At 40.2% G+C, this 27,999-nt stretch overlaps 1 protein-coding gene across 2 annotated transcripts; it reads right to left on the reverse strand.

Moving 5' to 3' along the window:
* Positions 1-1,824: 1,824 nt before the first annotated feature.
* On the reverse strand, positions 1,825-27,999 carry CFAP221 (cilia and flagella associated protein 221). 2 transcript variants are annotated; one of them, XM_013959673.2, is made up of 24 exons: positions 27,861-27,999; positions 25,878-25,978; positions 24,732-24,818; positions 24,537-24,632; positions 23,940-24,040; positions 21,684-21,787; positions 18,097-18,256; positions 17,432-17,555; positions 17,234-17,345; positions 16,904-17,012; positions 15,759-15,846; positions 13,964-14,053; positions 12,410-12,505; positions 10,800-10,890; positions 9,495-9,622; positions 8,994-9,074; positions 7,862-7,969; positions 7,538-7,714; positions 6,229-6,387; positions 5,723-5,817; positions 5,103-5,192; positions 4,781-4,900; positions 3,363-3,392; positions 1,825-2,247 (listed from the first exon to the last, which is right to left on the reverse strand). In XM_013959673.2, exons 1-24 carry the CDS (start codon positions 27,997-27,999, stop codon positions 2,124-2,126), a joined length of 2,610 nt encoding a protein of 869 aa, XP_013815127.2. In that variant the 3' UTR covers positions 1,825-2,123. The 2 variants fall into 2 exon arrangements, with proteins under 2 accessions (XP_013815127.2, XP_067154684.1); XM_067298583.1 differs by lacking the exons at positions 24,537-24,632; positions 24,732-24,818; positions 25,878-25,978; positions 27,861-27,999 and adding an exon at positions 23,039-23,111 and having other exon boundaries at positions 23,940-24,024.

Consider the following 27,999-nt stretch of genomic DNA (forward strand, 5'->3'; position numbering starts at 1 on the left):
TAATAAAGCATCTGAGTGTTTATTAACAGGTATTAGTTTTCTATTAGAGACAATTTTATATATATATATATATATATAAAAATATATAAATGCAGTCCAAAATTTATGCTCTAGTTCAGTAGAATATAAATGATAATCCAGCTAAAAGCAACTGTCAAAAATACTTCAGTGCACTGGATAATGTTAGACCAAAAGCACAACTTCCATTACTTCATTCCTGACACAAATCCTTTTTCTTTCGATTTATTTCCTGTAATCCCTCAAGCTTTCACACAAAACACAGAACAAGCACAGAACTGTGAATAACCATGAATTGCAGGCTGTAATTCTTATAGGTTATATCTCATTCTGAAAGCGTTCTGTAGTCAGCCAGAATACTTAACTGGACCCATATATGAAAATCAAAAACCTAATTATTTAGCCAATTTCATCTTTGGCACAGCTGGATTTCCTCTGACAGATTATCACCTCGAGTGGGTAAAAGTCAGCCTCATATTACAAGGTATTCTGGGGGGAAACAGGCATGGACAGAGCTCTCTGCATTACTGGCTGTTCAAACAGTCCCTTAGGATTTGGGGCAGAATTTAGAACAATTTAACAGCTTTCTGTATCTTACCTTCTCACTGAACCCTGGCCCATAAAAGCCTTAAAACACAGAAAGGAGGATCACTTACATAGAATGTGGTTCACTTCTTCAAGATCTGGTCTTTACCAGTGGAGGAGCAGGACTAGTTTCCATAGGGGTGACAGCAAAACTCTGGAGGAGAAGGGAGGAAAAAGGGTACTGCTGCAAGAAGAAGAAATCAACTCCGGTTACTCTAATCACCACTGCTTCTGAATCTTTACTCCATCTTTACCAGACATCGAAATTTAGCTCATCCATAACAGTTCCTAAGGATCTTAAAACACTGGATTTAACTTAAACTGTTAATAAATGATTTTGTCATGACCATGTTAAGAATCATGCTCAAGTTTTAGTGGGCCTCTTAAAAGATCACCTGTTTTCCTCAGGACTTGCAGGAGACAAAAGCAATGTGTAAGTATTTAAGCAGTCATCTGTAGTCAGAGAAACTCTGTAGATATCCAAACCTGCATTCTGAACAACCTGTTGCTGATCAGATAGCTGTCAGAAACTTAACAGCTATTTCTTTGAAGGGAGCAAATATAGTATAATACAGGCTATTCTGCAGCTTCATTTCCACCCTATTTTCCCATTTTCTGTATCCCTGGGCTCTTTACAATCTGTCTACCCTGATCTCTTCTCTCTGAAAGAAACTTCTTTTCATGGGGGCTCTAAGTATATCTCAAAAGGAGCATGGCTCCTAGGGACGCAATATATATTGCTGCATTTTCCATGCCTTTTAGTACAGAAAATTTATGCTTTTCAGCACAAATAGCCTGGACCGTTCTTCAAAATGAGCCACCAGCTCCCCAAGGATAAAACCAAGTTTGTCTGACAGCCAGCTTGCCCACAAGAAAGTAGGTGATATCTTAGCTGAAAGGTGATATGCTTATTAGTCTCCTTTCCCAAGGAATACCGCTTATGCATCACAGGCCCCTCATCAAGCTCTGGAGTGCTCCTTTATCACCCTGATCCATGTCCCCTTTCGGCAAGAGAGATGTTCATTGAATTAATCCCTGAACAGGTAATGAAATCTGCTTGGACATTATTTTTGTGGACAGTAACATAGTGTTCAGCTCTTCTCTTCCATTAACAAACTCAAGTGTATGATTTACAGTCAAGACAGAGACTTAGTGACTTACCTGCAAAAATTCAAGACAGGCCATAATTAAAACCCCAAATCTGAACAATTTGGTCATGAGGACTTTTCACCCTTTATTTGAAGAGTGGACTGTATACAAATCATCAATCTATTTACATGGTAGCACTGTAGTTTTCCAGTCCTTCACACCAGTAAAAAATGAGCAGGCACACTGCTGGGGAATCCCATTGCAGCAATTACTATATTTGGGGCAACACACACAGTGAGAGTCCTTGACAGAGATGGCACTACTGGTGCTTCACTTCTCTTTGTACAAGAAGTTGCTGACCTCACCAAACGCAAGTTCATGTAGTTGAACAGGATAAGCAGTAAAAAGCCATGGAATTCATAAAATTACTCTTATTCCAGAATAAGGGTTTTATTAATTGCATTCAGCTTCATTTTCTCCACATGTTTTTGAATCTTCTCCCTTAGCCTCTCGTTCTGGGGTTGAAAAAGTCCATCTGGATAGTTGTGTGGGTCTCTGCAAGAGGTTTAGAAAATCATTTATATTTAAAATAGCCATGGGAATTACTTAGCAATGCTGATAAAAACAAAGGAAGAGACACACATAATTTCTCTCTTTTTTATAGTTTTAATAAATAACCTGCATATGTACTATTCCATGTGAATTCAGAGGATATTCCATTACTTACACCAAACTGGAAGGGGAGTGAAATTGTGAAAAAAACATTCACTCTCAGCTTGGCCAGGGAGGAAAGATAATCACCTGATAGGTAAACACATACTAGGTTGAGTTTCTACATTTGATCTATGAAGAAACATATGCTCTAATGGACAGAAGAAGAGAATCCATATGAAAAACTTGTTTTCTTTAAGGATAAAATAAGGATAAAAATTGTGGAGGAGCAATGGGGTGTCATCTAGTGAAACACACAACCTCTTCAGTAATGATGACAAGGGAAAAGATTGGGACTTCATTGTTTGATAATAAAATTTTGTTTCCCTCTTCACAAAGCCAAACAAAGAGGAAAGCGTTCACCAAGTCTAACTGGCAGTGAAAGTAGACCAACCCAAAGCTGCCAGCAGATTTTCTTCTTTCCTGTGTCCTTGGTCCTTTTAGGATCAGGGCCCTATGGACCAATTCAATATAAATATCCAGTGTCTACCACTTTCCAGGGACACCTGTCTTCTAGTGCCCATTCTGAGACATAAACTTAAATCAGCTTTTATTAGGATGGAGCTTCTGTTGCCTCAGAGCAGTTTCCAGAGTCCCATTCTTAAGCAGAATTGCACTTTTCATATTCATTCTGTCATTTTTGCTATTAAACCCTAAGGTTTTTTTCCATAAGTGGAAAGCAGAGACTGTTATGGAGATGTAGTCATACTTGTAGAAAAAAGAGTAAGAATGGCACAAGAAAGCATCTCAAATGGCATGCCTATGTCCTATTATATATAACAAATGCTCTCATCAGTTAAAGTAGACTCCTCAGATGGTTTAGAGATAGCCAAACTGGACTGAAAAGAACACTTGTAAATCAGTAACTAGAGGTGTGTAATTTAGGAAAGCATTTTCAGTTTTGAAGAAAACATCTAAACTTCAAAAAGAATGAATCTTATGGTCATACAACTGCTTACCCAGAAAAAGCACCATCCAGCACTGTATCACTGTGGAGAAAAAGGTCACTCTTTAGTTACACAAGCTATCCCAAATCCACATGTTCTAACAACTAGTGTCAGAAAATGCAAAAAGCAGCACTGAGTCAGACACACATGCTTTTTTTTTTTTACAGCAAATTATTTTCAATCAATGTTGTAGTAATCACAATACAGCAATCAGTGTCTTGTCAGAGAGCTCATAATACTTAGCACTGTTTAAAAGTTTAACGGCTGATAGACTTGCACAAGATTTGAATGTCAATCATTCCCTCTAAAATTAAAGAAAATGAGACATTCAAATCTCTTGGTGTCTCTGAAAGTCTCAAGCTATTATACACATCCCAATTAGCTAGGCAGCTAAGCATCATCATGCCTACTTCAAAGAGGGGGCAACGGTTGGACAGAAAGATTAATTCACTGGCTCAAAGCCACACAAAATATTTGTGAAAACACAGGGTTAGAACCCAGTACCTTCTCCTATGTTCCCCTGCAATCATTTATCCTGACCATACTGCCTGCTGCTCAAGCCACTGTCCCCAGTGTCCCTCTTACCAACTCATACACGTCCCTGCATCCTTCCTGCAGCATCACATACCCCCAAGTTTCACACAATGAACCCACCTTTGCTTCTGGCCCCACAGAACTGCTGGGCAGTCCTGCACGCTGTTCTGTAACCATGGTGGTAATCATAAACCCAACAAAAGGCCCACCTGCCCCTCAGGGCTTTCCTCATCCTCAGATGCCCCACAAGGTTTCTCTGCTGAGCTCCAAACTTGGGACATTGGCCTGACAACACCGAAAGCAACTGGCAGAACTTGGCCCTTACGGTGGTCAATTTATAACACTTCAGGGAGCAGGCAACTCTGTGTTTATGAGTGCAAGTTGTTTTACATCTGTGCTGTGTGTCTAAAACGTAATGGGCATCCATGGGGGTGTGAAGCTGGGATAGTACAGTGAGTGTCACCAGCTCGTAGGAAGAGCCTGAAAAAAACCCACCATCCTGGGGGAAATTTCTAGGGGCTCATCCTTCTGCCAGCATTAGTAAATATCTAACAAAAAAGGACAGAAAATCTACTGGTCCAAGAACAGCGAACATCTCTGAGAGGGTAAGAAAACTCCCTCAAATACCAGACTGCATTGTTAAAACCAAAGTCAGAGACATCCAGGCCAGTGTGCCACATTCACAGTTGCTTTCTGGAGCAAGTCCACAAACTGTATTTGCAGTGCAAAATATAAGACAGGAGACTTCTGATTTGCTCAGAGTGCCAGACCTGCATGCCATTCAGCAATAAAGCCAGTAGGGCATCTCAGGATGACTTTCCACATAATTCAAGAGAAGAAGATTGTTCCCACATTCCTTCCCATTCCTCTCTCCTAATTTCAATAATTATAATTACCTTTCTTCTTTTGCTGATTTCTCTTTGCCTTCTTCTGAGAGCACCTGTCCAATTTGTGGAAATTCAGCTCTTACCATGTCTGGAGTAAGTATCACTTTGAACTCAGTTTCATCTGTCTCACTAGAAATTGGTAAATTGAAGAACAATGAGATTTCATCCCTTTAAAAGTAATTTTTAGCCAACAAAAACAAAAGTATTTCTTACACAAGAGGGACTTTGTGCTTTTGTCTTTGAGGATCTCTCAGGACAGGTTCAGACACATCCATACAAGTGGTTAACACTTCATCAATCATATTGAATACATAATAGAGGAAAAACTTACTAGTCACTTATATTTTCCCTGTCTCTCTCAGGTAAGTCATTCAGCACTGGTGGTACATCTCTTGGAAGCATATCCAAACTGTAAGGATCCCTGTGATGGAAATGGTGTTTGTTTAAGATGGGCAGAGAGTAACTGCACACAACAGTTACATTTGAAACTTCATGGTAGTTGTAGTTACAAAGAAGAAGATGTATTTTTGAATATTCCAAGAAAATCTGAATATATCAGAAACTACTGTGATATGAGGGAAGGTGAGCATGAGAGATGCTGGCTACCATTGTGTGCAGGTGATCCATACACTACTTCTGCGGGACAGACTGGCTTGTACCTCCCAGAATCTTCTGGTAGTGAATCAAAAAAGCATTCAGAGCAGATGTTTTTGAAAGTCCTCAATGAAGCTCCAATTGCAGGGCTAAATACTTCCTCTAATTATATTGATCTTATTCTTTCCTCCAAGGAGGTCAGCAGGTGTTTTTTCCATTTGTTTGGGATTTCTGATCAGCAATTTATTACACCTATAGCCACATTTATATCTGTGGGACTTGTTACTAGTCAGTGTAGTTGCAGACAGTTGAAGCTGGTGCAGGATAGCGGCACTGTATATTCAAATTTTTTCTTACCTAGATGTTGTATTTGTCAACGTGGGAGTGTTAGAAAAGGCAGAATACACCACTGGCAAAAATTTTCTCCAGCTCATTACTCCACGAATCACTTCCTGAAATGACAAGTGCTACAGCAGTCAGACCTCTAACACACAATGCAGGGGGGAGAGAGGCTTGCAGGACAGAGCGCCTGACTTCTTGGTTGAGAAGTGAGTTTGGGGAGCTGCAGTTCTCCATATATAAAAGATGCTTCCTCCACTGCAAGGCCATGAAAATTCAGCAGAGAGTGAAAAGAAAGAAAGAGCAGAGAAGTACGCAGGGATAAATAAAGGACATGGAGAAAGTCTAACAATAAAAAGTTATTCTGACACGCTTATTGACTATTTAGGTGCATGTATAATTTATACTTCAGAATGTTTTCTATTTAGGATGATTATTCATCTTTCTTTTGGACTCCTTGGAACAATTCTCAGCAAAAACACATCCAAGGCAGGTACTCATACAATAAACCCAACAGGCCATACCTTGTGATGCAGAAATTTCTTTTGTGTGATTGGAATGCTGGATCCTTTGGGGCATTCCTTGGTAAAGGTGTATTTTGGATGAGGACAAAGATGATATTCAATACTTGTTTCAGAGTAGGGCAAAGGAGGTAAAAATGGAAATAAACCCGGACTGGGGTTCTGAAAACAAAGAAGAGATTATTAAAAAAAAAAAACATTCTGAGCGCCACAAAGAATTAAGTCAATGAAAATTCAGTTCTTACAATTAACTCAGTCACTCCAAACTCACATCATTATCTCATTGTGACTCTCCTGTTCAGTGTGACACCTCATCTCCCTTCTTCTCCCCACATCACAGACCCATAGTCTGCCTGGTTCATGCATGCTCTCTGCTGTCTAAAATACAACAATTCAGGTGTTGTTTCCAAGTCTGGGAGAAAAATACTATTGCCTGAAGCTTCCAAAATCCATTGCTGGTTCTCTGAACAATCCAGAATCCACGAAAGGGCACTGGCCTTGCTGTAGCAGAAGCTAGTGAGCATTTTGCCATTCATTTCACTGCACTAGCATCTGCTCTTGAACTCAATCTAATGCTGAGTACTGTGGGATCAGGCTGTGCCCGGCTCTTATACTGACATGACATAGGGATGCAGGAGAAGCACGGAGAATCTCATCAGTAGGTCCACTAGAGTCCTAGCCACAAGCAGTGGGAACAAATCTATACTGTATATGTTATGCCAAGATCTCTGAACTAGCACACACTGGGTTCTGGCCTGTCCTTCATTGGAGCAAACAAATTATGCTGAAAGACAGAGCCATCCAACTCAGGCGCAGTGCCATGCTGGCATGGAGATGCTGCCTGCACCCACACACTACACTGCATTGAGCTGTACAGCTGTCTCTGCCTGCTCAGAGTCACCTCAGGGACCTCCAGGCCATGCTGCACTGTGCGGGAAACACCTTCTGCAGTTGATGCCAAGTAGCACAATCTGCATAAAAATCAAGTCACTGAAAATCCTCCCACACACCCTGGTTGTGACTTGGAAATGTTACTTTAAGTTGCTATGAGAACTATCAGAAATTCTAAGGCATCTGGATGCAATGCAAGCAAAGAGCTTGACTTCACTTTTCTCAGTTTACCTAAGGATCAAGCAGAACTGCAGTGCCCTAGTAGAACAGAAGGAAAAGACTGCACCAGTCCTACCTATCTGGGCAAGGTTACAGATGGACTGAAGAGAATTGCACACCAATTCCATATGGGGCCCCTGATGAAACAAACACCCTTTACCCTCCTTTCTTAGGTTCCTTGTGGAAGCAAACTTCTACTTACAAAAATACGAAGTGGGCTGCTCTCAGGGGGGTGGACTAAAGCTTGGGGAGGAACCAGTTTTAAGAGGCTGATGTCCCTTTCTGCTACTTCTTCTGGCAATTGCTTGTGAAAATCCATCCTCTGGGAGGTCAAGTTAAGCTGACTCTCAGGAGAAGCAACTACTTGAATCAACTCATCCTTGAAAAACAGAGACATCAACAGATTTCAGAGTGCAGTTAGCCTTTTGGTATAACGTCTTGAAACAAAATTAATCAAATAATCGTAGAAGTGTAGGGCTGGGAATGACTTCAGCAAAGGAAATTTGTATTTGAGATGACTTGTTACCTGGGCTCCCTGCCTCAGTGGTCGAGAAAGTTTTTGAGGTTTGTAACTTGTGGCTGCATGGTGTGTACAAAATGGCTGATATCTCATAATGCGGAAATGCTGAGGAACCTAGGTGCAAAGGAAAAAGATGCGCTGCAGGACATGACAACAATCACTTTTGCTTAACTCGTGGTTGGAGGGGAACATTCCAGCTTAAGCATGGACATGTCACATCTCTGTGGTAATAGATACTTTGACCACTATTCAGGAACATGGTATGTGACCAAAACTTTGAGGAGCAATACGTCACCAGTACAAGTTGAATGAGCATGTAAAGGAATATTTCCATTCTTGCTCTTCTGTGAAAGACCACAGATTTAATAGTTTCTTGATCAAACGCACTGAACTCAATGGGGTAGAGAAAAACCATGTTTAGCAATACACATAACACTGATACATGAAGCAGTTGTTTAACAAGGGGGAAAGATATTAACAGAAAGCTTCTGTACCTGAAAAAAAGGAAAAGGAAATTGAGCTAAAACCTGCATCAGTTTGAACCTCAGGAAATATTTTTACTTTGATGAGATGCAGAATTTGATCTTCTGCTATTCAAAAATTTGAGAGAAAAAGGATTAGAAATCAGAAGTAAAAATTGTTTCTGTATTCATAAAGGTGAAAAAATAATACCACACGTTTCAAGAAGGAGATGTTTGTATTTCCTATGCAGGAATGCAGCAACTAAGCAAGTATAAGTGGCTCCCAAATAAACAGATTTCCATTACTTGCTAAAGAGGAAGGACACTTTTATAATAGGATGGCATTTTTGTTCTCTGAAATCAAAGAAAAAGCTGTGAGTGGCTTGCGGGGCTTTTGCACAGTATCCTCATTCATAGTAGAAGATGCATATCACTGCCTGAGATAGAATAATTTCAGCTGAGATGATTCATTTCTCTATCTGTCTCCTATTGCTGGGTACAGCTGGTTATTTACAGAAATAGATTATATTTGTTTTTAATAATAGCATGCTAATCACATAGACTTATTAAGGCAATATTTCTAGTGGGCTGCACACTGGGGCTACAGAATCAGGCAGAAAACATGTCTAACTAGACTAATAGAACACATGACACAGTTGAGAGCTCTACTGACTCACCTTCAAGTCATAATAGGGAAGAAAGTGTCTCACTTCTACGTCTGCAGATTTGACAGGAACTAGGCCAAGAGCATCAGGTGCCTGAAAGAACACAGTATTAAAAACCCAGCAATACAGTGGGAATTTTGTTTTTCATTGGCAACAGTTCATCAGCATAGCTACTTGACAATTTATGGAAATAATTTTGCGAACATTTTGTTTGATATTTCTCCAGTCCCTTCTTGGATTTTGGTGTTTCAGCTGCTTTTTATTTCTTTTCTTCTGCAAGATCCTGTATTTTAACTAGCTCTGGCCATTAATATATTAATCAGAATTTTAGAATACAATTAAGAGAATGCAAAGGTTTTTAATTATTTTTTGAAGTCATGAATTAATTTGTTGCAGCTCCAGAACAGCAGTCACATTGAAAAGTTTTGATAAAAGTAGCGCCGGGCCTGGGGCCAATGTCTTCAACAAAATTCTGACTTGAGCATTTGCTGCCATTTCAGATACAATACTTACCAAATCACAGTGCAACTGGAGGGAACTGTAAGTGGGGAATTCAAAAGGTAATATACGATCTTCAGATATGCTGGAAGAAATGCCCTTACACTCTTCACCCTTCTCTGGTTTGCTGAAACTCCCATTTTCTGTCATTAACAGAGAGCAAATATTCTGTTTTTGTAATATGTCTTAATACATTGTTTCAAAAATAGAACCAAGCCACAAAACAGATATTTAACATCTTCCTAAGACAAGATGTGTGTAGTCATTTTAATATGAAATGTAAGATAATCTTTCCTAAAGGCTTTAAATGCCACATCTAAAAGACAGCAGGCACAATACCATGACTATTAGACAGATCTGATTACCTCTTTTCAAGAAAGTCATCACAGCCCACACATTCCAGCATGGTCCTCTCTATCTGCTTTCACTCAGCAAGGCAGACTTAAGTCAGAAGGCCTCTTTTACACTGACTGCCACTACTCCTCCTACTTGAAGCACCCCTGCAGTTCCTGCAATGAGTTTTCTTGCATACTGGAAATTAAAGAACCCCCACTCGCAGAAGCAGGAAAGGTCTGATATGGAAAGGTGTTTCAGCAGTTGTCAAATTGGGTGCGTATGAGGGAGTGGGAAGCAAGAGACACAAATACTCCTTTGTCCCCATCGAACTATGACTCCAACCAAGGCCAATTTCCTTCTGTGACTGTTAAAGAAGTGATTTTTCCAGGTCAGTACTTTCATTTCACTATAAAGAAATGAACCACTACCTTTCTCAGCTGAACAGGCCCAAAATCAAAGTCATATGAGTGCTTGCAAGCATTTGTATGAGAAAATGATATGGAGAAAAACTTAACCCAATACTGGCCACCTGGCTGTGTATCTCCTGGTTCCTACTATCTCACTGCACTGAGTTCAACCATCTTGTCTTAACCACATTTAGGTGTCTTTCTCAGCTCCTCTTACCCCATATCTCCAACCTCTTGGGCTTCACCTGTCCTGCTTGCTTACCTGTTTCTCACATAGTCTGCCCCTTCTCCCTTGTCCCTTAGGCCTAAAAGTAACTGCCCTATTATTAAGGAGATAAGCTGCAGGGCTCCTAAGAAGAGTTAATCACCTTTTAAAATCATTTTTAAAACAGACATATTTTGACTGCAGCCATTTCTACCTTGCCACACTTCTCTTTTTTGCTTGAAGGCTGCTGTGCAAGGACTGTGTATTTACGTATGCATGTGAGTACAAATGTGATGCATTTGACACGCTGCAGTACAACCTGAGTGATCAAAATTCATTGCCAAAATATCAGCTTGTTCCTCTGCTCCTTACCAGACACAGAGCCTTCCTCCAACCCTCTGGCTTCTCTGTTTAGTCCACGGAACAAAAGCAGCAAACGATTTAGTCGAATCCGAATCAGAATCTAAGAGAACGATTATGAATTTTTAAGTTTAATATTAAGCCGAGCAGTCTAAAATTTACAGCCACAGCAATACACAATACTTACAACTATTTATTCCACAAAGGTCACTCAGACATCTCTATTTAAGAATTTTTGCTATAGTTTTCTGTTCAGGAGGGATAAAATGGGGATGGAGAGATGCAGAATAGATATTTACTCCACAGTGACCTTACACATCAAAAACAGTGCAACCATTCTTTTAGTCTTACAGTTTAATGGACTTTTTTTGATAGGCCAAAACGTTTCAGGTGTGCCTACTAAATATATATATATTTAACGATGAGTAAACAGCCAATTGATCAGGGTCAGATGAATACTTATGGCTCTGTGAAACAGGAGAATAAACAGCAATGTGCACTGTGCAATTCGCCCAGTCGTATGTATCACAGTGGCAATGAAGACCCCTGGGTTTTAATACCAGAAGGGACCATTTAGCCAACTCATTATTTGTACCATACAGGACCTCTGTGCTGAGCCTAATATTGGAGATTGTGGTAAAGAACAGATCTGAGAAAAATATCTAAACTGGATACTGGGAGTGCAAGAAATTTCCATATTGCTTGCTGCATTTGAATTTTCTAGGAAAAGAGCAGTGGAAATGAAAGATATTTAAACTCAATGAGATAAGTGATTTTATTGATTTCATCTTTAGCTTCTTAAAAGGATTCATTGAACCACAGAATAACTCAGGTAGGAAGGGACCTCAGGAGGTCTCTAGTCCAACCTCCTGTTCCAAGTAGGGTAAGCTATGAGATCAGACCATCTTGCTCAGGGCTTTATCCAGTCTGGTCCTGAAAACCTCCAAGCATGGAGACTGCACAACCTCTCTGGGCAAACTCCTCCAATGCTTGACTGTCCTCATGGTGAAAAAGGTCTTCCTTATATACAGTCTACACCTCTCTTCCTTGAATTTACACCCACTGTCTCTCATGGGCCCACTATGCACTGCTGCAAAGAGCCTGGCTCCATCTTTGATAACCTCCTCAGAGGTGTTGGCTGCCATTACCTCCCCCCTGAAGCCTTCTCTTCTCCAAGCTGAACTAGCTCATTTCCCCCAGCGACTCCTCGCAGTCCAAGTGCTCCAGGCCCCTGACCATCTTGGTGGCCCTGTGCTGAACTCGCTCCAGTTTATTGATGTTTATCTTGCACTGGGGCCCCAAACTGGATACAGTATTCTAGATGCATTTTAGAATCTTCTCTCTTTTTGTGCAAAAGTGAGTTGTTTTTTTTTACTTAAAAAAATCTGAATTCACTTCTTTTGAATTTGCTTCTTATCAATTGATTTTGAAAAAAAAAATCCTTAAGCAACAGCTGAAGACAAAACTTACCCCAGATCCTTATTTCCCGGTGAAGTAGGGACACATTTATCAAGCTATCAAATCCCTGGCTAGCTGTGAAGATCCTTTACGTGCTAATTTGCATGTTTTTGTGCTATTTCCAAGGTGTTATGCCATCACACTGCTTTCTGTGTTCACATTACCTTGTATGCTGCTTGTTGGAATTTCCTCAACATCCTGTTTCTCTTGTCCCAAAGGTCATTACGGAGCAAGTCAAATGTGGGATGGATATCTGGACACTGCATAGTAGGGAAGGGGAAGGGGGTGGGGAAAGGGATGGGGAAGGAGTAGGGGAAGGGGAAAGGGAAGGGGAAAGGGAGGAAAAAAAAAAGGGACGCGCTTTTTAAAATTAGATGAGGGAAGAACGTCCTCCAGCCCAAGCCATTCCTGGCCTGAATCCATACATTATTTCCTAGCACTGAAATTAAGTCAGGTAAAAATGTTCAGTTGAATAATTTCATTTCAGGGCTATGTCACCCTATTGTCTTTTAAACAGATATCTTCACCACAGTGCTCGGGGGAGGTAATCATGAAACATCTGCAGATGCAATATGGGGAATGCAGAGACAATGTAGAATGGTCTGCATCCATACATAAATGACAGCCACACACTACAGCTGAAGTCCAATACACGTGCAGTTGGACAGCGGAGGGAGTGGACCAGGTCTCTACCGAGTACACACTTCATCTTGCACAGATGTGAACCTAGAACAGCTGTAGGGGCTCAGGCCAAGGGCCAGCAAATCCTGCGACCTGTCTCCAGTCATGGCTGACGGCACAAACATACAGAAGGGTGAAAGACCAGTATAAGCTTAGAGTGATAATTTCCCATAATCTTCCAACTTCTAGTGATGTCTGGCTCTGGACATACTTGAGACAGAGGTGATGCCACTATATTTAATGCCTTGAATTGTCTGAATGCTCTTTGAACCCAAATAAATCTTTTTCTTGATGTATGAATTTCCTCTCCAGATTTAAATTGATGTGATAGGATAATGTGGGACTGGAAGGGACCCTTTGGGTCCCAGAACACAGTCCTTCTCAAAGAATGGGCAGCCGCTCAGCTAGCATTTAGATCAGGGAGGTCCTCAGAACACCAGCTTCACACAACCACATGCTGTGCCCCACCAAACAATTCTCAGCACTTCGTAATAGGCATGAGAGTACAGTAAAAGACCAGCTACCACAGCTACATGTTCCTGAGGAAGAAGGTAGCAAGGATCCCTTGTGTTGCTAAGATCCAAGGTTTCTTCAGTGGCAGAGTATTTATTAAACAAAGCTCTCAGATAATCCTAGGAAATGGATCCTAGGAAGTACCTCACACTATAGAGAAAGACAAAAAAAGGTAATTACCACTAAGGTCCCTGTCAATCTGACCTGTAGATAAAGTTCCCAAATCTTGTGATTGGCTTAATCCTATGTCTGGACATGAGAAAGCTGCTCCTGACAGAGCTCCGAGGAACAAGCAACATGAATCTCAGCTTAGGCCTGCAAATTTCCACTTGCTTCTCATTTTAGAAGATCAGAACATCAGAAGACAAATAGTGCACATAGCATGGTACTGGCCATAATGTACTAGAAGAAAAGTGATAAATAAGACACTGACAGAAATGGGGACATTAGGAGGAAAAGTATTCAGTGCCAAATTGCTAAAGCTGTTTGTTAGCTTAATAAGTGATAGTAATGTATAAACAAACCTGCTCAACAGGCCGGATAACCCGTCTGAAAGAAACTTCTACTTTGTTCCTTTGAAACTCCTTTTCTATGACAGGATCTCCTCTTTGGATCTAATTTGCCATCAAGAAGAACAGTCACATTAGTGCAAAGTATTCAGTGAATTCTTTCCTCACTTACAATTAGTGGAAACTCACAATGTAACGTTCTGGAGCTGGTTGACAAAACACAGACTTCATTCCCCTTCCAGGGAGCAATTTTTGCAACGCTTTAGTAAATCAAACAAAGTAAATAATGTCTTTCTGGGCCCGAGTTTCAATCAGATCCCCACCCTAATGAAACACAGATCACTTAGCATAGCCAAAATCAGCACAGAGAAGGGTTGCAGAATGAATGCTGTAAGTTAGCGCCCAAACAGCCCTACATAAATTGCCTGCAGCTTTCCCATTGCTGAGAACTCTTGCTCTACCATGGCTTCCAGTGGTGTCTGCTCTTTAATCTGCTCATGTGTGAAACAGTTTACTGCTCATACCACTTCACTTCTTTGAAACTCTCTTACTTTTGTGTGTTCAGGCATGCTGGATGAATAACAGAGCTTCTTTTCATTACATCATCTTCCATCCCAATTCTCCTTTCCTATTGTTTCATTTCCTAGATACTACTATGTCTTAAACAAAACCCTTGGGGTTATCATGTGGAGTGAAATTCCCAAGATTTTGAAGGGCTGAGGTTTTGGTTAGGATAATAGAAGACAGACTAGCTAAAGGTCTCCAGGATGGCCACTCACAGTGTTTGACATGAGTCACCTGAGTAAACGATGGAGGGGTAATAAATACTCCACGACACCTAAAGACGCTCAAGGTGAACAAACAGACAACAACAGCAAAGATATGCCTCTGACTGAACGTCATGGGGGCAACTGTGAAACCAATCAGAGACCTCCACTGCCCCAAGGGCAAACAGGTAACTAAATATATGTTTCCAAACATATTTAATTAAGTCATACAATGATCTCACATTTTAGATCCCTTTTCTTACTAATTTCCTTATTTATTAGTATTAATTACAATGTTTGAACTAATTCACAATGCCTAACTCAGTGTGTAAATTATGGCTTGACCCTATACATAAATAAATTTACTCCCATAAACAGCTCCTTGGAAGTCAGTGGAATGTCAGAGGCTACTTGCATGTGACAGCAGAGCCATAGCAAACTGGGGAAATAGGAGGGGCAAGTCCCTGAGGGCTGTGCCATTTGGGAGCAAATGTTTCTTGCCACCACCTGCTGCTGCTGTCACCTCCATGGAAGACGAATTGCAGTCTGAGGTGACTGGAAAAAAACAAAGATAGGGAGGGCAAGGGTACAGAGAGGCACCTGATAAAATATCTCACTATGGCTCCATGCGAGCGTACTGACTGTGTTTCGCTCTGAGCCATTCAGCACATTAGCTCTTCAGAGCGGTACAATATACACAGAACATTGCATGCAGCCACAGTGCTGAGAAGATTCAGCTGCAGTGTTGCACTGTGATGTGACTGGGTGCAAAGCTACCAGGTTGGAAAAATATTGGGGTCACACTTCCATTGATAATTTTGCCTCTCCTCCTCTTCCCCCAGGATAAAACCACCTAAGAAACAGTGATATGCAGAAATAATAACAATAAAACTGCAGGAAGAATACAGCTAGTACAGGTTTGTATTGACATATTAAGAAAAACTGAAAAGGCAAAGAGCTTAATACTGTTCACTAGTGCACAGGAGGTAGTCCAAAAGTGTAAGTTTGATTTTAAATTTATAGAACTAACAGCAAAGACTAACCTTGTATTGTTCTTCTTCCCTCTGTCGGTTTTCAATAATCTCTTTTTTAAATTCCATAGACATCGGATCTTTGCCTTTATGAACTTGCCTGCATTTACAGTAGAGGAAAGAAAAATGCTTTACTTAATGCAGTTTGCTTATTTAGAGGAAAACGGACTAATTCTCCTCTTCCTAAGGTGTCAGGAGGACTATAACATTTGGTTTAAGAGCAGCTCTGCAGATTGCAAATGAAACTGCGGTGTGCTTAAACACATGATTATGCATGTTGCTTTACAGAATCACAGAATCACAGAATGGCTGAGGTTGGAAGGGACCTCTGGAGATCATCTAGTCCAACCCCCCTGCTCAAGCAGGGTCACCTAGAGCACATTGCACAGGATTGAATCCAGGCGCGTTTTGAATATCTCCAGAGAAGGAGACTCCACCACTTCTCTGGGCAACCTGTTCCAGTGCTCTGTCACCCTCACAGTGAAAAAGTTTTTTCTCATGTTCAGATGGAAGTGTCTGTGTTTCAGTTTGTGCCCATTTCCTCGCGTCCTGTCGCTCGGCACCACTGAAAAGAGTCTGGTCCCATCCTCTCAACACCCTCCCTTCAGATACTTGTACACGTTGATAAGATCTCCTCTCAGCCTTCTCTTCTCCACGCTAAACAGGCCCAGCTCTCTCAGTCTTTCCTCATAAGAGAGATGCTCCAGTCCCCTAATCATCTTTGTGGCCCTTCGCTGGACTTGCTCCACTATTTGATGTACATATGTAATTCTATTCACTCTGTATTATATACATTTTAGTCCAGATTCAACATTTATTGACAACTATGGCAAAAGCTCCCTTTGTATTTTGGGGCACAAGGTGGGAATGTATGAGAAAAAGGTTTGGAGAACAAGGTTTTCAACAGCTTTTTCTCTGAATGCAACCACAGTAAAATCAAAGACCTCATTCAGCACTACTATTAACACTAACCAGATTCCCCTTAGGTAGAAGTGAAAAAAATGAAAGTGAAACAATAGTAACTTAAATGTAAGACAAACCCATCAAGACTTTAAATGGCAGCATTACACATTAGTAGATAACGCATACATCATTTATAGAAGCCTTAGTTAAGCAAACTCTAGTGCTGCTAATAACAGTGGTTAATTAACACTCACCACTTCAGATGATTCGCTTCCTCTTCCTGCACAGCTTGTTTAACTTTTTGTTCAAATACAGCTTCCTTCATCTGTCTTGTTTTTGTCCCTTCATTGCCTTGGCGAAGGACTGCAGGAATGTCAAAAAGCCATATCTTATGTCAAATTAGATTGAGTTTTTAATTGGGAAACACATCCATTGTGATAACTGAACTCATTAATACACGAAGCTAAGGTGACATTTCCCACAGAAACTAAAACCACATGACCTCAACGATTCTGAAGGTGAGTTCCTCAGTGGAAACCTATACAAAGTTATAAGACCAAATTTATGCTGCTTAATTATGTTACCTTCTTTCAAGTCCTTAATCTTCAATTTGCCTGGTTCCTGATTCAAAACAGTTGCCACAGCATATGGATTTGACAAGTCTGTGGGGAATCTGAGGTTTTGGTATTCAATTTCCTAAGAGATAAGAATTAATAGGGAGGAATAGAAACAAGGAAGAGTGTTAGTCCTGGAAAGTACTTCTGATTATTATTGTTTCACACCTTTACTTTTTGAATAGGCCTGGATCGTAGTTGGCTGGACTGGTCTCTTCTCCACACCAGTGATTTTCCTGCAGACACAGCTTTTTTCTTTGAAGGACTTCTTTGTTTTTCAAATTCTTCTTTTCTAGGTGTCAAAAGGACAGACATTGCTCTTATAAGTACTCTGCAAGTGGGATGTAAGCCTAGAACATGCATTTACATCCCTTCCAGATATACAAAGGAAGCTGGAATTTTCTCTCCCAAATTATGACTGGAACCAAACTTTCTAATTTCACTAACTTTGCAGTTTGCAAAAAATTAGGTATAGGCCAAAAGATCTTACTGCTCCAGAAAACCTCTGTTTTGCAAGATCTCAGCAACAAGAGTAAAATGTAGCAGATGTAATAGAAGCTGAGGATGCTCAACACTTCTTTAGGGATATTTAACATCTTGTTATTTCTATTTTGGTACAGTTTCACTTCATACAGAGTCAGAGCATTCTGAGCAGATGATATGCTACCAAAAGAGCAGGCACAAGTATTAATACTTCAATGATGTTAGAGCATTTTAAGTCTGCATAGATATAAATACTTAAAATGATGACAGCAAAATGGCATGAAATCCTATTTCATGTGTATTTTTTAGAATTGAACAAAAATATTCAAAGATCAGTCAGCCACACATACGTTAGACCCAGGTGGGGTGTTGATGTTCCTGTGAATACACATACATAGGGTTTTGAGTGAAACTGTGAAATCCACAACTGCATTTTCATGTGTGCTGTTCCATACTGAAGTGGAGAATATTTCACAGTTACTTCCACTTTTCCATTGCCTGGAATGATTCCTGTGATTAGAGGAGAAAAATAATGAGAATACCTCCCATGTGAGCCCACTCAAGTATACTGAAATGGATTCTGGACTATATTTTTTAAACAGTATTAGTGTTTGAGTGGATGGCAGTAGGCCTGGAAAGTATTTCAGGCCTCAAAGTATGTTTCCAGAACTATCAGTTACCAAGTAATGGGAGATATTTTGCAATAGCAGTGAGATTTGACAGTAAGACTGCAAGACTATTCCCTACTGTTTTGAAAATGACAGAAACTGTTTATATGCAAAAATTCTCCACTTATATCTGCTACTCTCAATTTGCTGTTACTTTTTGGTTTCTCAAGCAAAGCATTAGAAATACATTTCTCTGTGCTCTTTCAGGTTTGGGGAATGGTCCATATTTGATGCATTAGCTACCTCTACTGTATCTTACTTCCTTATTACCCATTCCATGATTTTCTCAAACCACTTTAACTCTTCCCTTTGTATCCTTGAACAGTCAGCGCAATCCGAGGATACAGCCCCTGATAATTCTCAGCATTTCTGAAACAAGGAGTTTATTCAGTTCATCATTAATGTCATACAATATTAATTCATCATCTTTGTAAAGTGACCACTGCCTGGTTTTCCGCAACCTATAGTTTTAAAGAACAGCTAGTTTCATTGTCTATTTGTTTGTGTGGAATTTGTTAGATTATTTGATTATTGCTGATTATAGAGCTGAAACTTCTATGTGCTCCTTAGAGGGTTCTCAACACCTCAGTGGACGATTGCTTAAAGTTTTTGGCTACCAACTTCTACTAGACTGATGTTTTTCTGGGATTTTTGTATTTTTTCCCTCACCAGAATTAAGCCAACTTAGAAAACATGAATTAGTTCCAGCAACTTTGCCTGTGACTGTGCAAAAAACCAAAAATCTATTAATGAATTTTATATCTCACCCCTAGTTTTGCTCAACTGTAATGTTTTCCTTTTCCTCCCTTACAATTACAACTTCTTAAAGCACACAGCAAGAACTCTGAAAGAATAACCAAAACCAAGGCAGCAACATAGTTCACCTTCTTTGTGAACAACGCATCTGATGGAGGCCAAATACTACCTCTGAACTGGAGAAGGAAAATCCATCCAAACTCAGAAAACTTGGAAAAAATAATCAGAATTAACACCAAAGCTGTCAGAGCTAAGGGCAAGATCCTGTTCCACTAAGGTTCTCTCTAAACTGGAAAAAAACCCAGATCACATCAGAACATGATCTCAAGAACTATGTTGATTAAAATGTTGAACAACTTAGCTGTCAGTATGGACGGGAACCTTCATGTGTAATATTTCATCAGCTTATCATAGCTAAACACTATTGGAAACACAGAACTGACCACATCCAAAAACTTCATATATACATACTGATGCCTGTTGATACCATAGGTAACACCATGCTTCTGAGTAGTATTAACTAACATATCTGCAACAGTAATTTTCTAGTGAGTACAGCTTATGTTGCAGTGTGATTAGCTAGATTAAATGGAGTAGGATAATTCCCAGCTTGACAAAAGCTTGATAACCTCTAACTTGTAAAAGGTAGGAACTTTCAATTGCTGTATGCTTTTACTCATTCAGCTCCAATTACTATAATTATTTCTTCCATGTTAAAGACAAACCTGCTGAGAAGGCTAACCCATTTCCCCATGGAATTGAGGAGAACGGAGAAAAAGACTCTGTTGCTCTGTTTTGTAAACGACAGTGTATATACAAATTTGGAAATGGCTGGCAATTTAGTTATTCTGGAATTTATTTTATGTACATATCACTGTTGGGAATCATCCAGATTGTCTGTTAAATCTCCAGCATCAAACTACCTGCATAATAGTTTTCTGCACTGGAAACAATAACAAACTGGGGAAAGATGAGGGCATCCTTATTTTCAGAACAGCTCATTTGGGGAAGTGGGACCCTACCTTTTCTACAAGTCCAATCCAAAACATTCAGAGACCCTGGACCAACACGGAAGAGATTTGTCTGTTCCCCGGGGGTCACATTTTGATTTTTAGTACAGATGCAGGCGATACAATGCTTAATGGAACTCAGACAAGACAGCGCACATTCATATCATTATACATACAGGAGCAACTGCAAGTTTTATTAATGTGCACAAGTAATTGGAGTCTAAATTCCACTGTCACAAACAGCACTAAGGGCCAGATTTATGACGTTCTTTATTTATTTAGATCCTTATGTATCTGAGTGGAATTGATCAAAGTGCCTAAGTGAATTAGGCAGCCAGGTCTCATTCACTTACACACCTCGGTAAGATTCACTGGGCTCTTACATGCTTCTGTTGGCACCTGGCAAATATAACTATGAAAGCAACTGACCTACAAATACTTATGCCTGCCTCGAGAGAGAGTCCTTGCCAACGTTAGGCATAAAATTCGCTTACCTTATTGCAGCCAGAAGTCCCTGCCTCTTGTGAAGCCCTACACAGAGGTTTAGACTGATTCTAACATCCATTGCCACCCCATGATACACTTGCAGCAATGCATTTTGTGCTCATGACTGTAACAGCTCCTGAGGCAACAGACACAACTGCACTGAATTCTTCCAGACCACTAGGGAAACACAGGTATGGGGATATGTTTGACGGAGCAGAGGTCACCTTTTATTTTCCCTGTGTATCAACAACAGGATCAACAGCGATGCACACAGTTACTACCACAGTCTTTGATAGCTGCTAGATTTCTTCAGTAGGAGAGGTTCACAACAAGCTGCAGATAAACTGGCTATTCTGAAGCAGAGATTATTTCCTCTGTAAAACCTGGGTTTGATAATACACAAGCAGCTCCAAAAGAGAAGCAAATCATTTTCCAACACTGAGGAGTGTCACACAGGGTCACTGAGCCACTTGAGCGCCAGGCTTTGACCCCTCTTACTGTACTTTATACAAATGTAAACATTGTCTATCGTTTTATGGTATGAGGAAACATACAAAAAGTCTCCAGTTAAGGAACCTGACATATACTAATCGCTAAAAGATAGATATCTGGTCCCTTAATGGAGCAGGAGCCACACTGTCCTTGGGGAAAGGATAGATAGGTGAACTTTGGGCTGTATCTTCCTGCTCCTCTCCTTTTCAAAGGCCTCTCTGGTCTGTGAAGAGAGCAGGCAAAGGCTGGATGACCTATTTGGGAAGTCCCATATTTTGCGGGAGGTCCACAGTTGGGCAGTGAGGAAAGATACCTACTATCTGCAGAGGGCTATTTGCCACATGGCTAAGACTAAGTCATGCATATGACTAAGATTTACCAGCCTGCATTTAACCACAAACACTCTGGGTCAAAGGCTGTATCTTTTTATATGCATTTCTACCCAACACTGAATAAACAGTCAAAAGTAAATACACTCAATAAATATGCATTTAACTTCTAGAATTTTAAATAAGTGCAATCTACCAAATGTTGGCTGGACAGTGAAGGCTTTGTGACGCTGAATGAAATCAATGTGGAATTCAAAATCTATTGGACAGCTGCACTGCAAAGGTATAACATATTCCTTACTGAAAAAGAGAGAAAAGAAGAAGAAAGAATTAATGCAACTGTGGTTGATCATCAATAGCTAGCTGGAAAATGATACTATACACAACATGCATTGAATCTATCCATGTCAGAGACATGGGTTACTTATTAACATGAAAATAGTCATTTCTCATTATTCCAAAATAGCAAAATATTTCAAACCATTCACTCAGTTGGGAAATTAGAACTAAATCTTGATTTGATTGCTGGGTAGTTTACATCTTGACTTACTTTCTCCTATCCAAACAGAATTTGTTACAGACATTTTTATAAAATTTGCTTTTTAGAAGTTATTTCTGTGTATCCCCACATTCTTAAAAGCTGCATTGTCTAGCAAACACAAACAATCCAAACTGGAGCAACAATAAGTACAGAATCAGAAATCAGGTTTCTCCCATGGCCTTCCTTGCAGAAGAGGATGAGAGACAACTCTAGTGTACAGTCTTCAAAAGTGCTGAATACTCTGATACATCAGCATGATTGGACTTTAACCACTGCAAAAATAATACTGCAGGGGCCTCATTTTCATAGAAACCCTTTAAGTCTCACTTTGGTTGTGTGAAGAGATATTAGAACACATCTATTCACACCCCCTGGCTTTAGTCTGAATCTGTTTTCATGTACCAAGCTGAAACACAAGAGTTGGTATAACTCCATCCATCATCCTACAAATCAAGACTAATTTACCCAGGCTTATTTCTGTTTCATATAAACTGTTTGACTGAAATCCTATCCTGCTGATTAGCCAAGAATGCATGTTATACACAGTGTTCCTTTGGAAAGCACATTTTGAAAAGCTTAGGAAAATAAATGATAATAGCAAGTGCCTTTTTTCTCTGCCTTAATATGACCTGTTCATGAAGGTCCTACACTTGTGGAAGCAAAAAGAAGTTCTTCCATTGATCTCAGTGGGCTATGGATCAAGACTATAGTTTCTTGGGTTATGTGCAGTGCTGAGTACCTCAGAGAGCTTTCACCTTTAAGAAAGGTTGTAGTAGCTTAATAATGAAAAATATTGGTAAAAACAAAGGTTTGAAATCATCAGCTTCTTCTTCCAGATTCCTAATGCATCTCTGTAGATCCCTGTTACGTTGGAAACTTTTCACGTTATTTAAAAGTGTATTCATTTTGTACCCTGCCTGATCTCTCTTCTGTATTCTGAGAACACGAAAATTCTTTATACTTCAGCATTTGTTATAAAAATGGAGTAAATAAGCAGAATCACATCATACCTAGGGGCACCCAGAAAGTCATGGTTCCTGTTCAGTCCTCTAAAAACCTGGGATGTCATTTCTGTGGGATTCACTAGCATTTAACAGACCGTGGGGGTTTAGAAGAACAAATAAATGAAAAAAGACAAATGTTCCTTCTACAATGGCAGGCTCATATCTATCATCTGCAGAATTTTGCATTTTTCCTCTTAAACGCCTTCTTATTCATATTTTCATGCTTCAATAAAATTCATGAGTTACTTTTAACTCACAAACTAAGCTAAAACCCAGCTACTAAGACCTTCAGTTCTCAGAATTCACTCAGATCTTTACACTACCAACAAGAATCACCACAATTATTACTAATATAGTCAATATTGTATAGAATTAGACCCTGATGAACAGGAACACCCTTCTTCTCTCCCTCTTTCCAGTTTCTATTACAATTACTACTGATTTTTTCATGAAAACGGTCAGTGTTGGATCTGTGCAAGAGCCAGAATAACACAAAGTCTATGTCATTCAGTGCTCCACATCAGAAGATTACTTTAAATATTTACAAATAGAAAAAACAAATCTAATGACTGGTTGATCTCTGGACTGAGGTTAGCTATTTGCTATCACTGACTGAAGTCTACCATTACTAATTCATACCTTCAGTACCAGAACTCTTCTTCTTAAAAGGAAGATCCATGCACTTTGGACTTACTAATACTGAAAAGCTATATAGTACTTAGGAGTATACAGATTGAGAACAGCACCTAGTATACAGCCACACAGCTTCACCAGATGATGAATGAAGTGAGTCAGCACCAATTTAAACTAGCTGAAACCCCAGTTCCATCTATACATACATTTTTCGGATTTTTCAAATTTTGTGCTTGTCTCACAAAATATGGACAAATGTGTCTCCTTCACTCACCTCTGACCAACTGGTACATCAGACAGATTTATAAATGATGGAAATTCTACAACATTCACAGCAGGGTAGGCATGCACAGGAACGAGTAATGTATCTTCTCCCTGCAAAAAAGTCGTAAATATTAATTTCTTACACTGAATAAATGTTATGGAAAATAAACATTTATATAGCATTTGGTCAGTAACTGGGTATGAAACACCTTGAAGATCATGACTGTGTCAGCTAAGGCTATTGATATTCTGCTTGCTTTCAGTATTCATCTGTCTTTCTATACTTTCAGTAACTATCTAGATGACCTGCAAGCCTGTTCAGCTGAAATGCTACATCAGTAAAGCACAAAGACTGATCTATGGGCAAAGAATTACGAAAGAAGGAAGATATTCTACCCGCAACTCTGGGATATTTACAGTCTGAAAAATTTATGCTAAAAATTTTTGGGTGCTTAAAATCAAAATACTCCAATCCAGACTTTTTCATACGAACTCATGTGGCTCTAATAAGCAGTGTTCCATCATACATTTGTGGTAGATCTTTGAATCTTGTCTTAACTGTTGTTTTATTCCATTAGAACTATATTTTCTTATAATAAATCCTTACCTGACAATGAATTCGGATGCAGTCATAGTAATATCGCCACTCATCAGGACAAAAATCAACAGTAACCACAAATGACAAGCCAGGGACAAGCCGGTGCTAGAAAATGACACAGAGAGAAGGTACATGAAAACTGCTCATATGAAACAAACACAGTGCTGTGTGCAAAGAGCAGGGTGAAGGTTTTCTGACACTTACTGTTTTGTTGTATTTGATCTGAAAATACTTCGTCTGAGGTGGTATAATGTGAAGGTTTATTACATCACCAGAAATATTTATCAGCTTCTGTAGAACAAAAGAAAACCAAACACCCAAACGCTTTACAATGTAAAAGGTCATTTGGGAATGCCTATTGTATTTTTGAGACTATCCATAGCAAAGAAGTTATATTAAGCAAGGAAGTAATCGTTTCTGCTTTGGCAGAAATAACTTTGAGTATGCTCCGAATTTAAAAAAAAAACTATTTAAACCTTGCAACCTACATTTTTAATCCTTGAAACCAAGTCACAGTTCTTTACTTAGGAAGAATTACAGCTTATTCTATGTGAATTCCCCTGAAATCAACAAGACTAATCTCTAAGGGAGAAGCTACCCACTGAATCAAATTCTGGTGCTGTTTTGTTTACGTGCAAAAGGAACAAAAAATTTAACAACCCATTGACTTCACTTTTACAGAGGTACAAAAGAACAGAAATGATTTAATATTCCACTGTTTTGTTCTGGATCACAAAGTGACAAACCTTTGGACTGTGCCAGTTCAGCCTGCAAAGTGTCCTGCATCTTGTTTACTTTCTTTATACCTGGTCAACCTAGCCCATCATAGCCATCCAACCTCTGCCTCAAAGCACTTTCTATATGAACAAAGACAGACAAAAGGAAAAGCAGAGAGAGGAAAAGTAGATGCTCAAATTATTCATCAGGAAAGGGATTCAAACATGTATGTCCTGACTTTCTTTCCTTAGGTCAGACTGCACTTGCAGAAGGCCAGAGGTACTTCCAAAATCTTCCCACTGGTGAACACGGTTGGTGCCACAAAGACAGTCCAATATATTCTGATAGCAATCCTTTATGGATTTAAAGCAGGGATCCTTCATGAATGACTTGCAAGTCACATATCATTTTAACCCTGCTCATAAATACAGATATAGAAAAGGTAAAACAGAGACTGCAAAGGACAGCAACGCCCACAGCATGGTACTTGTCTGTTTTGTTACCTCAGGGCCACTGATTTTAAGTGCTGCTTTACAGAGTACTCCATACAGCAAGAGGACTCATGATCACGAGCGTCTACTCAGCTTGTTATCCTTTTACAAGCCCTGAGAGGATCTCTGCTCTGACACTTACTAGCGTCTGTTGGTGATGTTTTCCAATTTCATACCCTCCATAGTGTAACACAGCAGGCTCAGCTTGTATGACTTCATTCCTCTGAAGTTTTGAATAAATCTCTGGAAAGAAAGATAACGAAACAGGGAGAAAAGGAGACCAGGTGAAACAGACATCACGATTGTTACATTTATCTAGTGTGTTTATGCAGCACCCAACGTGTTATAAAGAGAAAACGGAGACAGAGCTCATTTCTCCTGCTAAGAAAGGATCTTGAGATGCCTAACTAGTTAAATGAAGTGTTAAGATGGCATTTGCCACCCCAGCAGGTTCATGATCCTGGAGTAGTTTCTATCTGGGCAAGAAGGGCAAGAAGGAAGATCCAGGGAACTACAGGTCAGTCAGCCTCACATCTATCCCTGAGAAAGTGATGGAGCAAATAATCCTGGAAACTATTTCCAAACATGTAAAGAACAAGAAGGTGACTGGGAGTAGTCAGAATGGATTTATGAAGGGGAAATCAGGTCTGACCAACCTGATAGCTTTCTACAATGTGATGACTGCCTTGGTGGATGAGTGGAGAGCAGTGGATGTTGTTCATCTCGACTGTAGTAAATCTTTTGACACTGTCTCCCAGAACATCCTCATTGACAAACTGATGAAGTATGGACTAGGTAAGAGGACAGTGAGTGGGACTGAAAACTGGTTGAACAACTAGGCTCAAAGAGTTGTGAACAGCAACACAAAATCCAGCTGGAGGCTGGTCATCAATGCTGTACCCTAGGGGTTGATACTTAAGCTAAACTACTGTTCAACATCTCCATTAATACTTTGACTACGGGACAGAGTGCACCCTCAGCACAGCAAGTTCACAAATGATACAAAATGGGGAGGAGTGGTCGATAGACCAGATGCGTGTGCTGACATTCAGAGGGACCTTGACAGGCTGGAGAAATGAGCTGACATGAACCTCATGAAGATCAGGAAAGGTAAGTGCAAAGTACTGCACCTGGAGAGGAGAAAACCCCAAGCACCAGTACAGGCTGGGGACTGAATGGCTGGAAAGCAGCTCAGCAGAAAAGGATGTGGGGATCCTGGAGGACAACAAGTTGACCGTGAGCCAGAAATGTCACCTCATGGCAAAGAAGGCCAACAGCATCCTGGGCTGCATTAGGAAGAGTGTTGCCAGCAGGTCGAGGGAGGTGATCCTTTCCCTCTGATGGGTGCTGGTGAGGCCATATCTGGAGTGCTGTGTCCAGGTCTGGGCTCCCCAGTACAGGAAAGACATGGATTTACTGGAGCAGGTCCAGTGAAGACCCACAAAGATGGTTAAGAGACTGGAGCATTTGTCATATGAGGAGAGTCTGAGAGAGCTGGGACTGTTTAGCCTGGAGAAGAGAAGGCTCAGGGGGATCTTATCAATGTGTATAAATACCTGATGGAAGGGTATAAAGACAGTGGAAACACATTCTTCTCAGTGGTATCCAGTGAATGGACAAGAGGCAATGGGCACAAACTGGGATACAATAAATTCTGTTTAAACATAAGAAAAAACTTCTTTATGGTGAGGGTGGTCAAGCACTGGAACAGGTTGCCCCTAGAGGCTGTGGAGTCTCCATGTCTGGAGATGCTCAAAACCCGACTGGGCATGGCCCTGAGCAACCTGCTCTAGTTGACCCTGCTTTGAGCAGGGGAGTTGAACAAGATGATCTCCAGAGGTCCCTTCCAACATCAGCTATTATGTGATTCTGTGATGCTTGGCACAGTAACTTCATAACATCTGACTCTTTATGGCTTCAACCAGACACCACAAAATTTAGAGGTCAGCCAGGAACAGTACAGACATGAATGCTTTCCTGGCTACCTCTCCTATGATTTAGTCTCACAGGGAGCCACAGATTAAGCAACAGAATAGGAGTTTTGCCTGAGTTGAGAAAAAAAAATAGAGAAGTGCCTCCCAGGATTGCTTTAAGGTTGGGAAACAGTAAGAGAGCAGAAACTTACTTGATTCCAGCAGGTGATTGGGGACAGCATGTCTTTTTTGAGGTTCCTCCACTAGGCTGTCCAGAAGGACACTGGGTATCTTCTTAAAGGATTTCTCAGCACTAGTGAATTCTGTAGAGGCTGATTGAACCACCTCCAT

Source organism: Apteryx mantelli, chromosome 6 (assembly GCF_036417845.1).
Source record: "Apteryx mantelli isolate bAptMan1 chromosome 6, bAptMan1.hap1, whole genome shotgun sequence".
NCBI classification, from domain to species: Eukaryota; Metazoa; Chordata; class Aves; order Apterygiformes; family Apterygidae; genus Apteryx; species Apteryx mantelli.

Coding starts and splice junctions, on each gene's coding strand:
- CFAP221 (XM_013959673.2), bottom strand. CDS start 27,999: ATGGAGGTGGTTCAATCAGCCTCTACAGAATTCACTAGTGCTGAGAAA. Junction 14,054..15,758: donor GGGAAGAAGAACAATACAAG/GTTAGTCTTTGC, acceptor ATGGCAAATTAG/ATCCAAAGAGGAGATCCTGT. Junction 7,715..7,861: donor CACTGAGGCAGGGAGCCCAG/GTAACAAGTCAT, acceptor CTGTTTTTCAAG/GATGAGTTGATTCAAGTAGT.